This window comes from Mollisia scopiformis (assembly GCF_001500285.1).
Source record: "Mollisia scopiformis unplaced genomic scaffold LY89scaffold_18, whole genome shotgun sequence".
NCBI classification, from domain to species: domain Eukaryota; kingdom Fungi; phylum Ascomycota; class Leotiomycetes; order Helotiales; family Mollisiaceae; genus Mollisia; species Mollisia scopiformis.
Genome location: NW_017263598.1, coordinates 312,794 through 327,018, shown reverse-complemented (window position 1 = coordinate 327,018; position 14,225 = coordinate 312,794). Strand labels below are relative to the sequence as shown.

General features: G+C 46.7%; 5 protein-coding genes across 5 annotated transcripts; 2 read left to right on the top strand and 3 right to left on the bottom strand.

Moving 5' to 3' along the window:
• Positions 1 to 2: 2 nt before the first annotated feature.
• Positions 3 to 2,174, bottom strand: LY89DRAFT_720979 (major facilitator superfamily transporter). The gene is made up of 6 exons (XM_018218605.1): positions 1,652 to 2,174; positions 1,402 to 1,598; positions 1,244 to 1,353; positions 1,043 to 1,191; positions 535 to 988; positions 3 to 480 (listed from the first exon to the last, which is right to left on the bottom strand). The coding sequence occupies exons 1-6, from the start codon at positions 1,976 to 1,978 to the stop codon at positions 218 to 220; spliced, it is 1,500 nt and encodes a 499-aa protein (XP_018068113.1). The 5' UTR covers positions 1,979 to 2,174; the 3' UTR covers positions 3 to 217.
• Positions 2,175 to 2,721: 547 nt separating this feature from the next.
• On the bottom strand, positions 2,722 to 3,051 carry LY89DRAFT_672043 (uncharacterized protein; the record flags this gene model as incomplete). The annotated part of the gene is made up of 1 exon (XM_018213253.1): positions 2,722 to 3,051. One exon carries the CDS (start codon positions 3,049 to 3,051, stop codon positions 2,722 to 2,724), a length of 330 nt encoding a protein of 109 aa, XP_018068112.1.
• A 1,348-nt stretch (positions 3,052 to 4,399) lies between these two features.
• LY89DRAFT_708911 (dehydrogenase) lies at positions 4,400 to 5,749 on the top strand. Its single transcript, XM_018217714.1, has 2 exons — positions 4,400 to 5,328; positions 5,374 to 5,749. The coding sequence occupies exons 1-2, from the start codon at positions 4,469 to 4,471 to the stop codon at positions 5,492 to 5,494; spliced, it is 981 nt and encodes a 326-aa protein (XP_018068111.1). The 5' UTR covers positions 4,400 to 4,468; the 3' UTR covers positions 5,495 to 5,749.
• Positions 5,750 to 8,112: 2,363 nt separating this feature from the next.
• LY89DRAFT_708910 (alpha/beta-hydrolase) lies at positions 8,113 to 10,150 on the top strand. The gene is made up of 4 exons (XM_018217713.1): positions 8,113 to 8,463; positions 8,548 to 9,130; positions 9,203 to 9,622; positions 9,658 to 10,150. The coding sequence occupies exons 1-4, from the start codon at positions 8,338 to 8,340 to the stop codon at positions 10,131 to 10,133; spliced, it is 1,605 nt and encodes a 534-aa protein (XP_018068110.1). The 5' UTR covers positions 8,113 to 8,337; the 3' UTR covers positions 10,134 to 10,150.
• A 456-nt stretch (positions 10,151 to 10,606) lies between these two features.
• On the bottom strand, positions 10,607 to 13,702 carry LY89DRAFT_752926 (uncharacterized protein; the record flags this gene model as incomplete). Its single annotated transcript, XM_018221260.1, has 4 exons — positions 10,607 to 12,438; positions 12,672 to 13,219; positions 13,269 to 13,371; positions 13,456 to 13,702. The coding sequence occupies 4 exons, from the start codon at positions 13,700 to 13,702 to the stop codon at positions 10,607 to 10,609; spliced, it is 2,730 nt and encodes a 909-aa protein (XP_018068109.1).
• Between the last annotated feature and the right edge of the window lie 523 nt (positions 13,703 to 14,225).

The following is a 14,225-nucleotide window of genomic DNA, read 5'->3' as shown; positions in this document are numbered from 1 at the left end:
TTGGAGTTTCAAGATGTAGGAATTAAGACTGTTGTAACTTACATAAACTCTTTAGCTCTTGTCTATCAAACTCACGAGTAAGCAAACCAGCGCCTAAATATGCCTAAAAGCATCGCTCTCGCATATTGTTATCAGACGAAAGCCACCATTTCAAACGCACCCTTCATCTTTCTCTAGTATGTCATGCACGTACACCCTTCAGCCCAGAACTTGACGTCTATTCTTCTTGAACAATCCTCCCCTCTGCTTTCTTCGGCAACCATCTAATCCCAAGCGTTCCAGGCAGCGCAATGAGCACTAACACAACCCAAATCAAATACCCATTCATGAATTGGGTCTTAGCTCCCGCAGCAAAGATACTAGTGAAGAATGCCGGCCCAACAGTGCGGATTCCAGATACCAACGTCAGAGCAATGGCATTGAGAGTGCCGAGCGTTTTGTGGTTAGGTGCTATATCGTTAAGAGCGAGTTGGACACCGGCTGGGATTATCAATTAGCTTCTAATCTCGATGAAAACCAGGAGAGAGAACTCACTAAAAGCCATCGAAACCCCACTCCCACCAATCTGCAACGTCGGCGCCACGATCCAGAACGCAATCTCCCACTTCCCGCCCCACCTCAAGAACAGATTGCAAACCGGCGCAGCAACGAAGAATATCGGCCACGCGATGTAGCATCCCCGGAGAATCATGCCGGTGCCGAATCTGCGTTGAAGAGGGGGAAAGGCGAGGAGTAGCCAGATGGCTTGCGAGATCCCGATTCCACCGAGGAACATGGAGATTTGGAGGGGTGTGAAGCCGTAGCCGCCAAGGTGCGGTGGCGTGAACCAGAATACGGGGCAGACGGCTGTGTAGGCGAGCCCGAGGAGCATGACGTGGCCGTAGAGGGTGAGGACTACACCGACTCCTGGTGTTTTGAGGAGTTCCCAGGTTGTCATTGGGGTTGGGGATGAAGTGGTATTATCGCCTTTGACTTTTTTCTCGAGGGTCTGAAGGTTTGTTAGTTGGCGAGGTAAGTGAAAATTGAGATACGGATCACAAACCTCTTTGATGAACAGAGCACAAGCGATGGCGGCGCTGGCACCGATTATACCGGTAGCGAATGTTGATAGGGCGTATGGATAGTCTCGAACAAATTGGATGTTCTTGAAGAATCCTCCAATTTGATTCGATGGATCTGCTAGACCACCACCTGTTTCTTGTCAGAGATTCGATTCTGAGATAGCTTACAGCACTTGACCTACCAATCAAAGGGCCGAGGAAGATTCCAACATTCCCAGCGAAGGCAAAGAAGCTGAATGCTCGTGCTTGAGTCTTTGGCGTGCTGTGTTCTGAGAGCATGGTTCTGATCGTTCTGCACGTGCCATCAGCTTTTGCTCTGTGATGGTGTCAAGATACATACACGATTGTCCCAGCAAACACGCCAGCACAGCATCTAAATAGAACCATCTGCCAAATGGCTCTACTCAAGCCGAAAGTAGCTGTCGCAATGGAAACGCCAGCAAGAGAGAAGACCAGAACTGGTTTTCTCCCAATTCGGTCAGCGGCTCGACCCCATGATATCATCAACAGCATCTGAGTCAATGAGAATAAGGATTCCTATAAGATCAATTTAGCGCTTTGAACTTCTGTCAGGACACGAAGCGACGAACAATCAATCCACTGTAGAACCCCACATCTGCTTTGTCGAGATCTCCCGTCCGCCATATCATCTCGTTGATGAACGGAAAGATGCCAAAGAAGGCAATGGGTTCAATCATTCGTGCATAACAAAGCAGGAAGATTTGTAACTTGGGTAAGGGTTTGTCTTCTTCATGATTGGAGGGTTTCGGGTTGTCTTCGTCGTCATCCGCTTTCCCATGGGATATGATCTCGCCTTCATTGATGGAGATTGGGGGGTCATCAGCCGAGGAGCCAAGGAGAGGTGTACTCTCGGTTGCGGCTCCATTGCTCGAATCCCCTTTCAGTGAGAGGGACATAGCTGCTGAGGAATTGAGTCTTTAAGATGAGTTAGGGTTGCGATGCGGTGTGTGGTCATGTGTAAGTGAAGTTTCTCCGTGAAAGATTAGCTTATAATATTACTTCTTGAAGAAAGATGAAGAGCCGAGACGACAGAACAATTCTTGGCAATATATCCTCTAAGTAGAGTGATTGGAGAGAAGAGGTGTTTTGATAGATGGGGGTTTGAAGTTATAAAGGTCGATTGTCAAGGAGTCATCCAATCGCGAGTTCGGAGATTGAGCTTATTAAGTGGGTCCTTAAATCCGGCTCAATTACGACGCTGCTGTACCTGCGGCGAGAGCATTGGGCAGTCGTTGCGGGATAATTATACTGGCCACAATTGATGATCGGGTCGATGTTAGTAAGAGCCTTTGGCTCGAATATGACAATTGAGATAATGATTCCAATGGATCGAGATAGTCACGTGAATCCGTATGGGTCAAGATCTTATGTGGTTCTCGAGCTCCAAATCAACGCCAATTTGATGTCTGTATGCTTGTCACGCTCTAAGAACATGCCGGAAGTACGTAAAGTCCAAAGGTCAGCATCATCATTTACTAAGAAAACATGCTTAAGACCAAAATATGTCCATGTCCACAAGTCCGTCCCACGTCAACGATTTCTTTCCAAAGTTCAAGATATTCCCGGACACTAAGGCTTCGACGGAAGGTACACAGTCCCGCCAAGTGCAACTGCTTGCGATCTATCAACAGCACACCTATCAATGGCCACAAGTTCTCATGCAATCAGGAAGGTTGCATCGGCTAGCCATCATCGTCCTCTTCGTCTGCTCGTCCAACACGCCTGTCGCTGTGTTACCCGTGTTCCTCTGGTACCGCATCACTGCCTCGCAAGTCACGGGATCATAGACATTCTGTGTGATGGTGTCGTTCTCTCGAAGGTAGCCGTAGTGCCTGAGGTGGTTCTGGACATGGGCGACGGCTTCATTGACGTCACCTGGTCTGAGATCGGGGAGTGCTACGATCTTTTGGCGGTCTTCGTAGCAGTTCGAGAGGGCTCGTTGTCTGTTTGGGAGGGAGGTGGAAGCCATGGTGCTTTGGGGTGAGGCTAAAGTAACGGCGAGAAATGACGAGACGATGTTGGGAAAATGGTCTTGATGAAGCAAAGAGTTGTATACGTTCGCAGAGTGAAGGAGGATAGATCGTATAAGTAGTGACAGTGGTCACCCTGGGTTTCACTGCTCGAAAAGCAATGTAGGACACCATGTCAGTGGTGCTGTGGAGTATCACGGGTCCTGCTATACCTCGTCATGAACCACGTAGTACCGTTCTCAGGCGAAGGACGAGCGGCCTTGCCGTCATCAGATGATCGTCAGGGACTCCCGGTCTTAAACCAAAGGCATGTATCAACGATTCTGGTTAAGTTCTGTGCCAAGCGCCAGCCATGTCTTTGAAAAGTCTCAGACAAGGACCACGATCCCGCTCTGCGAATATAGCGGACTTGGGCCGCTGATTGATGAATGGTTTTCTTTCTCTCAGGACTACCTCTTGGAGCATCAGAAGACAAAATCTTTTCTGTGAAGTACTTCCTGCCTGAGAAACGGAGAATGGATCATGCTAGAGTGAAGCACAACTGGCGAAGATTGCGCCATATCATAGAACGCAGCGTGTGCTCGCAGCCACGGCGCCTGCAAAAGAAAACAAAACATCAGCATCAAAGCGCGAATGCCACGAGAAGCAAGAATGAAGATGCAGTACCAAGTACCTCAAGAGCTTGGAATTGAAGTAATCAGCGACGTTGTACAGTTTTCGTATAGGAGAAACGTGTGTAACATTCTGCTCTGGTGCTGTGATGTTGTATTTGAGATGGGAAGAACAAGATTGAAGTAACGAAGCCTCCCAAACACGCTAAGGCTTTAATGGCTTAGCGTAATCTTTTCACCTTACTTTGACGCTCAGGGATGCATCTATGAGAACAGCTCTTACCTTTCTCCAAATAAAACATGGAACCAATCCCAGAATTCACTGCGAAAGTATATGAATACGTTCTAGGTGAACAAGTGCCGGCAGATAAGGCACTCACACCAGGTAGAGGAGAAGCTTCGGTAACTACAGGCTTTAGTCGCTAAAACAAAGCTCGGTCATAGGGTCTTCTAGCGAATAACACCTCTTGAAGAAAGTATCCAGGGGTACTAATAGGCCTACTTCGCTCGGGGTTTGGGGATTTTTAGCGTGTGGCACTGTAAGCTGCAGGGGCTTACAGCGAGTAACAGTTGGTGCAAGGGGCGCTCAATGCGCTGACTGCGCCATATGCTATAACTCTTGACCGCGTTCGTATAAATCCAAGCTTCATTCCAATTCGATGATATGCGGAGGTGATGTGGAAGTAGTGGAGACGAGACGAATGCGCCGCCCCGCCGCCCCGCCGCTTTCAACATTGGTTCCTTATATAAAACTACAAAAGAAAGAAAATATCAAGCATATTCCATTACTGTTCGCATTATCACGATGGGCGGGTTCTTTGGATTCCTGTGGAATCAGCTCTTTTTCAAGCCAAAGCCGCTTGAAGCCAGCATCTCTCTGGAGGGAAAGACAATTCTCATTACGGGTGCTAATTTCGGTCTGGGTCTCGAGACGGCTCGTGAGCTTGCAGCACGAAAACCCTCACGCCTCATTTTCGGGGTTCGCGATGTCAAAAAGGGAGAAGCTGCCAAGGAATTGATTCAAAAGACGAGTCCCACGGTCGAGATAGATGTATGGACTCTGGACTACAATTCCTACGACAGTCTCGTCAACTTCGCGAGCAGAGTTGCAACTGTCGACCATCTCGACTATGCTCTCCTCAACGCCGGGATCAAGATGATGGAGTATCAAGTATCCGACGGTGGTCACGAGACTAACGTTCGAATCAACCACTTGGGAACGTCCCTCCTTTCACTTCTCCTGCTTCCAACCCTCCAGACGAGTGCGAAAGTCACTGGCAAACCTTGCCATCTGACAATCGTCTCTTCGGAAGGCCATTTCTGGGTACCCTTCCATGAGCGCACAGCGCCTAAAATACTCGCGCGCATGAACGAAAAGGAAACCTTTGGGACAGCAATGCAACGATATTATACTTCTAAACTCCTCAATGTTCTTTGGACCCGAGAGTTAGCTAGTAAAGTCAATGACAAACAAGTCAGAATCAATACTGTCAATCCTGGATTCTGTTACAGTGGACTCCATCGACATGAAAGCACTGGTGTCATCAAGATTGTGCTGTGGCTCTTCGGGTGGACTACAGAGCAGGGAGGCCACTGTTTGGCGGATGCGTTGATAGAGCATGATGATTCACATGGGGAATATCTTAGTCTGCAAAGAACGATGCGGTGAGTATTTTCTCTGGTTGATGTTGATATTGCTAACTTAATTAGACCGTCCGATTTTGTGGCTTCCGAGGAAGGCAAAGCTGTTCAGAAACGAATTTGGAAGGAGACTATAGCGCTACTGAAGGAGGAGGCTCCATCGGCGAGAATTCCAACTTTCGATGATTGATGTAGCGCATATCGCGCTTTTCCCGCAAATCGCGCGACTTGCGCATTTTGCGCACATTTCTCTTCAATAGAGAACTCATCTCTTGTATCTTTTCTTTCTAATTTCCTATTGCTATCCATTCGCTTCACGAGCGGTTTTGTCAACTGGTGCGGATGTGATAAGACTTGTGTAGTCCACAGACCTGAGTCTCTCACTCGTGAAGGGCTGGTGGCATTGTCAGATAGATTGGGGCTGAATGCCGCCATAATATTGTCCAATCTGACTTGAAAAGCAGATCGAATTCTACTGCTTCATTAAAGACAATTATGGCAATAGCTGGCCCAAGACTACGGCCAATAGCTGTTCTTGATGCAATTCATATGCGACTAGGTTCGTCCGACAGAAATTCACTTCAAACCATGACCAACTTTCTTTCCCGAGAGCGACTCTTTCGGGACTTTCCGTCTGTAGTTGCGGGACTGCAACGGTTGGGGGAGCAAGAATTGGCCACACGGCTTGGAAGAAAGTATGCAGATATTGGACTTCTTTGCTTACGCGTATTAGACACTGGGGAAAGTGACGAAAACGATAAGCAGGAAGAAGGATTTGTAGCCAGGATCACTGTCAAAGATCCGGAATCAGACAATGTGAAGCGACAACCATGGATCGATGAGGATGGTGTTGTGAATGGAGTAACACACATCGAAAATATAGTTTCATAAAGTCTAGAACAATATTACCTTATATTCCAATGCTTACAGTACCTCAAAGCTGAACGCGATGTTCTAGACCCAGAAACGGGACATAGCTTGATTAATTACACTTCGTGCCCCTCATTGTACGTATTGTTAGCTTCAGTATTCCCAAATTAAGGAGGCACTCATTCAACTCACCTTTAGCTTCCCCGGAAGTGTCTCGCGCTAAACGATGGCAATACGGAGTGTAAAGTGTAGTACGTCACTGAGTGTCTTTCGCATGGCTGTTCTATTTGAATATTAGGTTCCTATCATGTTCTACGCCAATGATCCGTTATGATGACAAGAGGCATTGCTCCAGAGAGCTGCTGTAATAGACCAAACCCGGTAGTGTCATTTGCCGATCGTATCATTGTATCTATCAGAAGTCTAGAGTGCAGCCATGGACCCATTATAGTCTTTTCAAGTCTGTGCGTCAAGACAATACTCAGCCTCAAGCAAACGACGCCCAGATGTAGCTATTAAAGTTTCAGCGAGATCCAGCCCGTAGATCATGCAAGATTCATGACTACTGAACAAACAGAATTCTTGTATTCGTCCCAACGACTTTTGTAGATGCGTGCCGAGCCGCTTTCTTTAAACACTGGCGTGCAAGATGGGCCAATGAAAGATATTTCCGCGCTGTTAGGGCCGCTTGATGAACTTCATATCACCGTAATTCATTCCTCCGTCCCACCTTTTCCAAAGTTAAATGGAATATCTACTGTGCACGCTTCTAGCCATCAAAGTATGATGCCATCGCGATATCTAGAATTACGAGTCCAGCAACGGTTTTTGCTCCGTGTGCTACTGAACAGTCGTTTCTCATTACACATCCCCATATAAGTCAGCTCGGGACATGATTAGCATCACTACCCAATCACTGGTTGCTTTGCGTCACATCAGACAGTGGATCAAACTGGAATTAACATAGACCTCAGTTGGCAAAAGAGTGAAGTATCTTAGTCATCCTGTTATTCTCGCAAACCTACCAGTATTTTAGGATCGTGCCGTACCCAGTTGTCAAAGATTGTCACCCGAGGCGGATCCATTTCGTGACAGGCGCTCGCTAATTATCTGAATTTGGCTTTCTCCCTTCACAACAACCACAAAATCTATTAAAAAGCTTTAAAAGATAGAACAAGAATAGAGTACACCTCAATAAACCCCTATACTAATTTTTAATAATATAAAATGTAAAAAATTTGTAGTAATACAAGTTATTGTTGCTAGAAAGTTATGGCTTAATATCGCCCGAGCGCCCATCACGAAATGGATCCGCCTCGACCTCTTGGCGTCATTGTTTGATCGTTCCAAGTGAACAGCGTTGCTTCCTATCACACGTCTCATCACACTCACACATGAAACAAGAACGTCTTCACCCCGCGCCCAGCCCCACCAGCATCCTCTATTCAATTTGTCTTCGCGAGCCGAGCCGTCGATCCCAGTGACGATCCGTGGGTGACCACGTCAAAGACGTACCACAACTACGTCTTCATTCTAGGCATGGTTGACATGGATTCAGGTCATCCGACTGGTAGCAGAGCGATGCGAACAGTCCGTGGTTCCAAAATCAGGGGTATCCCTTGATTAAGCGAGTCTAGTCCAGTCTCGACAGCACAGGTCACTTCCCGAGCCCGTCCGAGCATAAACTTTGAAAAAGCAATGACAATCAGACACTGACGAATAGTGGTATAGAGATACCATAGAGTTTGGACTTGATGGCGTGTGACCTACTCAAGCTAAAGCTTGGACTTCAACATTGGAAAAAGTTTCGTGGGGATCAAAAAAGTGGCGTGTGCTATGTTATAATAAAGTCTTTTATGCCGAGGACCCAGATATATATAAAGCACAATTGCGGACTTGATTCCGGAATATTGACTTCGCATCGCTTTCCTCTCAGCTTTTCAACTTTCCCATATTTCAACGAACCAAAATAGCAACATATTACCAAGAGCTCCGCTAAAGTTAGCCTCGGTGTCAGATCAGATCAAATTTGAAACAACACACGAGTGAAGAACTGATCATCCTTCAATTTAAGATGGGAAACAAACCCTCACCAACCAGTCCACCTACCCCTCCGGCTCCAAGACCTTCACCTCCGCCTTCTCGCTTGCCGAGTCGATCACAATGACAGTACCCATACCAGCCCTCAGTGCGGCGGAGAGAGAGAAATACGACATTTTCTTCCCGCCGCTGCCAAACTATGGCCCTCCCACGCTCGGCAAGAGGTTTAAATGGGCTGTACTGCGCATTGTATTGTTCTGTCTATATACAACCGGTCTCTTGATCACAGTTCTTTGTGCTGTACCATTTGTCTTGAAGCACATCTTCGAAAAGGGACCACCTCGTCCATTTCAACAAGAAGAAGAGCGACGAGCCGAGGAGAGAGAGAAGGAGGAAAGGAAATGGGAAAGGCAAAGAGACGGAGATGTTGACCGTGCGATACTGGAAAGTCATGGAGGGTGGTGTCCATCTGAGGGAGGGAGAGACAAGATGATAAGAGACGTGGGATATTATGCTCGAAGAGTAGGCCTGGATTGCGAGGAACTGAAGGTCCAGACTGAAGATGGACATATACTTGTGCTGTGGCACGTTTATGACCCCCGAGAATATATCCCTTTACCTGCTGCGTTGCGCGGAATCCGTGGTCCGGAGTCAATCGATGCCATTCGACCACCGTCGAGAAAGCTGGAGCCGCAAGAAAGGGGTCAGACAAAAGAGGAAGAGAGAAGATATCCGATTTTGATGATACATGGGTTGTTGCAGAGTGCGGGGGTTTATGCAACGAATGATGAACACTCACTTGCCTTTTGGCTTTGCAAGGAGGGTTTTGATGTTTGGTTGGGCAATTGCAGAGCGGGTTTTACCCCTGAACATGTCGAGTTGGACAATCAAAATCCAGAAATGTGGAACTGGGATCGTGAGTTTTCCATTTCCTTTTGTTCTATTTGTCCTATTATGGAAAGAGAAGACACTAACTTGCAAGTGATAGTAAGACACATGGCCACCTTGGATCTCCCAGCACTCACGGCAAGAGTTCTCTCCGAAACGTCATTCTCAAAATTGGCCTTGGTCGGACACTCACAAGGTACGACTGCCACTCTGATCGCACTTTCGCGCTTTAGTCGTCCATCACTGTCCTCAAAACTCTCAGTTGCTTGTCTTCTTGCACCAGCGTTCTATGCAGCATCTCTTCTCACCACCAAATTTGTTTTTCGATTCATGCGCCTAATCCCGTTATCCGCATTCACGCTACTTTTCGGCCGGACTTCTTTCATACCTGTTATGGGAAAGTTGGGCTACCTGCATGGGAAAGTGCCAGAAAATTGGATTGGAGGACCTAGTTATGCTGCTTATCGATTTCTATTCAATTGGACTGATCAGAACTGGGATCGTGGACGAGGGACAGGGGGTTTATGTTTGCGCCAACGTTCATCAGTGCCAGAGCCATGGCTTGGTGGTTGGGAAGAGGTGGATTTGCCGATCGAGATTGTGTTTTGAGTATCAAGGAGGAACTTGAGCGGGAGAACATTGAGGATTTGTTGGAAGATTTTGAGAAAGGCGCTACGGGCTCGATAAACCCTGCAGAGGCAAGTACGTTGAGAGAAAAATTGAGAAAAGATGAGGAGAAAGGGTTTAGGAGTGAATGTTGGTTTCCAGAATATACAGCACCATTGGCTTTTTGGGCTGCGGGAGACGATGAACTTGTTGATGGAAAAAGATTGTTGAATAGGTTCAGAAGAGGACGAGAACCAAACGCGAATATCGTACATAAGCATGTGGTGGCGGGCTATGAACATCTGGATGTCGTCTGGTCTTGTGATGCGGTTGAGAAGGTAGGATGGGAAATGAGAAATGTGATTTGGAAAAGTGTGCAAGATAAGAGTGAGATAAGGAATCCCAGAGGTTGCGTGGACATCTGACAGAGAAGAGGTGAGGCGATAGCAAGTCTTTTGACACGATACGTGGGATAGTCGGTGCTTTTGAAACTAGGTAATTTATAGCTCAATATACTACAGTCAAATTCTGTCCATCTCTTTCAATCTTTGCGATGCCTATTTCAAGACATTGTAAAGAAGGGACTATCGAGCTGGTTGCAGTGCACTTGGGGCACATCTCCAGACTGCGGGGCGGCATACATGAGCACGACCCTCGAGTGAGAATTTTGTATGAAGAGTTCGAGAATTCAGTTTGTGGGGTCTTGAAATTGTGCCCTCTAGTCAGCTCAATGTCGATCTGTGGGTCACTTCAAGATCAGTTTAGAGTTTTTTACAGGGCCAATGTGATGGCTATTCATAACATTAAACGTATGCTTTTTATTTTCTTGCCGACATGATATGTAATCAACCGCCTTATGTAAAATAATTGGATATACTTGACTCTAATTTAGCTTTGTTCACGCTTTCATTTTCATCCAGTCTTGCCAAGACTTTGTTGGGCTCTTCGTGATTAACATGATTTCCGTTTTGAATGCATGGGAATTCACCCTGTTTCGGTAAGGCTCCCCGAGGATTGTCCCAAGATCGCCGGGTACAGGCGCTTGGATATCGCTTTCCTGAAGATTCATTCCACATTTGATCATTGCAGACGCTATGCTTGACCATGGAGCTGGCAGCTTTTGACCATTGAAACCCTTGTAAAGGTTCTCTAGAAGACGTCTCCATACTGTCCATTCTTTTCCGTAGGCATCATAAAAAAGGTAATTAGCATCAGCTCTATGACCTATTAAGCACTCCATCATTTCGAAGGATGGTACAGAGTCTTGGTATTCAGTCGCCCACCGGGAATCAAAATGGACTGCATCTTGGAGGAGTGGCCAGATATGCGATTGTCTTCGAAAGTAAAGCTCTCTTGATCTTTCATTTAGTGATTGAACGCCAATGATATCCTCCAGTGAAAGTGTTTGCATGGATGTCATCGGACTCCGCTGAACGAAGCATCCTCTATTGACCTTTGCGTCTACATACTCGACACCGCCGTACCTGACTACCAAAGACAAGAAATTGCAGCCAAAGTTGGTCCGGAACCCATAGTATGAAAGCGAAGGATGTGTTGGCACCCATTGTCCAAATGATAATAGATCATTGACGAGATATCTTTGCTCATACTGGATGAATGATAGATACTGCTCGCTGTTTGTCACATGGTCGTTGGAAAATTTCAAAGCAAGAGTCTTCCCAGTCTCATCGAGCTCGTCAAGAAGAGGAACGATGTATTTTTTGTTCCGTGCTTGAATTTTTGAGGCACTCCATAGGCAGCGCTGTACACGTGTCCATAAAGTACCATCAGAGAAGAAATTCGTACGATGGTCTATTGTCTTAATATGCGCAATGTTGCCAGCACAAAGTCTCAAGTGTGGGTCAAATGCAGATTTCGATGCTTCGTGCATCTTGGTCTGGACTTCAATACTCTCAACATAGTCTTTGACAGTCCTGTGAAGATACTGAACTGTATCTTCACCCACTCTTGAATCTTCGGTAGCTGATTTGCCTACTTCAAGAAGGCCCTTCCATCGGCTGTTCAATCGCCGACGCATAGTATCGGTACGTAAGAGCCGTGCATCTGGGGACAAAGGTTGGAACAGCTGCTTCAACGCAAACTCTATGGAGTCTTCATCGGCAAAAGAAAGAAGCAGGAGAGGCAGTGGTTCACGACTGGCTTGTATCAGTTGGAACAGTTGAGCTGCATGTTCAAGGTAGAATGGGTCCAAACTTTGAAGGATCTTATCGTATAGGTTTTCCAAATCGGGAGGTAGTAGATCTAGCCGTCTCTGCAGATCTGAGATTCTGTCTCCATAATTCATGCCTGAGAGAAGAGAATGAACTACCAAATGTACCCAGAGAAAGACACCACATGCTTTAGATGCGACGTTCTCGACCAATTGGTTTGCAAAGTCAGGCTCCCTCAAGCTAAGCTGAGTGAAACCGGGATTTCCATGGAACTTTGAGCTAACATAGTGCTTGATGTCAGGATATGTCAAAGTGTCAATTGTAAGGCTCGGCTGATGCTCGAAGGCATCTTCAAATTGGACCCAAGGTCGACTCGAGACGCAAACCTTTATGTTTTTGTTTGCGATCAAGTCTTGAAACAGGTAGATGAGGTCATCATGCTTTCCTTCAAATTCGTCGAGGCCGTCAACGAACAAGACAAGTTTTGCATCCTGGCTGATGATCATCGCCGTTGATCGAAGCATTTTTTCCAGTTCTTCTTTGGAGAATTCTTGTGGGTCTTCATTGAAGAGACAGAAAGCCTACCATTGAGTCGGAGAAACTAAAGGGATGATCTCTGGACGATGTTGCAGAATCTGGAACAGGAGCGAAAGCAAGAGACCCATCTTTGACATTTGCAACGGGGTACCAGAGTTCCAAAAGAAGAAATTCGCAATTAGAAGCTCAGAACCTCTAGCCCAGTTCTTCAAATACTTCTCGCATCGTGAATTGCTCTTCATTGTAAGATCTTACTCATTGAATTCGTAGAGTCCACAGGGTTCGAAGCACTCTCTTCGTGGCAGATATACTTCATCAAGGTCGATTTCCCAGATCCCGCCCTCCCAGTTATCCAATACAGAGGCTCATCTGTCTCTAGCCATGCTTTGAAGTTAGACCAAAGCTTCTCGTGACCACTTGCGTCGTCACTGAAAATCCACTGAAAAGTTTCCTCGTAAGCTTCAACAATCCTTTCTTCACGGTCATCCATTCCTGAATATCGAAGCAGCGCTAGTATTTTCGACTGTAGCACCCTACGTCGATGCGTTGGAATTGCAAAATCAGAGACATCCTGAGTAGCTTCGCTCGTGTGATCTTCATGTATGGCTGAAACGATCTCTCGCTGCCAAGAACTCTTTCCGCTTTGGCCAAGCTTCGCTGTTAAGAAGTCTAGGAGGCTTGAGCCGATTCCTTCTGCAGTCAAGTTCCTCGTCGAGCATTCAAATCGTTGAGTATGTTGGCCTATGGCAGCAAGCTGAGTGAGAATCTGCTCTTGCTGACTCAAAGACTTTCTAGCTTGCTCGCTACATCGAATTAGAGCCTTGAACCTCAATCTGGTGAAGATTGACATACCGCAATGATACCAAAATATGAAGGTTCAGCTGATGTTTGATGGTTTCGAGCCTCATTTGTTGCGATATCATATCCTCCTCCTTCCACGCCAATCGAAAGGCAGCTTTCAAGGCATCTCATTTGCGATGTTTGTCAGATACACCAATCTTGGCCAGGGAGCTCAGCATTTCAGTAGCCAGCTGCGAACATTGCTGCCCAAGCTCTTTGAGACTTCTTTCACTGTCTGTTTCGTCCCCAGGTTCTTTCAAAGGTGAGACTAGCTCCGCAAGTACGAGTTTCAGATCCTCAGCTGTCTTTTCCACACCCAATAATTCTGGAAAGCTGCCACGACCCTTATGGTAGATGGACCATGCATCGTGAATTAATCTGCCACCAAAGTCGACGAATTGAACAATATTTGCAGCGAGACTGAACGCCGCGATCGCCTCTGCCATGTCAACGCTCTTGTTTCGATGATTCTTGACGGTAGGTGCCTAGGTAATAGATGATAATGAAAACAGTGAAATAGACAGCAGCAGACAGTTGTCACCTTGCGTGAGGTCGGCTCCGGTAGCTAGGTAATTGATGATAATGAAAACAGTGTAATAGACAGTAGCAGAGAGTTGTCACTTTGCGTGAGGCTGGCTCCGCTCAGGAGATGCGAACTTTCCTTGAGGCCATGCGGCTGGGTTTGGGCGGCTTCGCAGATGGTGGCTCAGCGCTAATTTTACAAGGCTCCCTGATAGGCAGTGCGTCAAGGCACACGATTATGTGCTGGTCCAATTACAGGACACCCACATTGAATTATGCCGATTCATTGGTTAGCTTGCTAGGCTAAGGCAAGTTCCCAGCTTTTCAATGTTGGTGAGGCTATGCCCGACTTTCAAATGATACGCAAAGTGCAACGGGTGGGTGGGTACGCAGCGGATTTACAGCGATCAGCAATGTCCAACTTGACATTCCGGAACAGGAAGGATG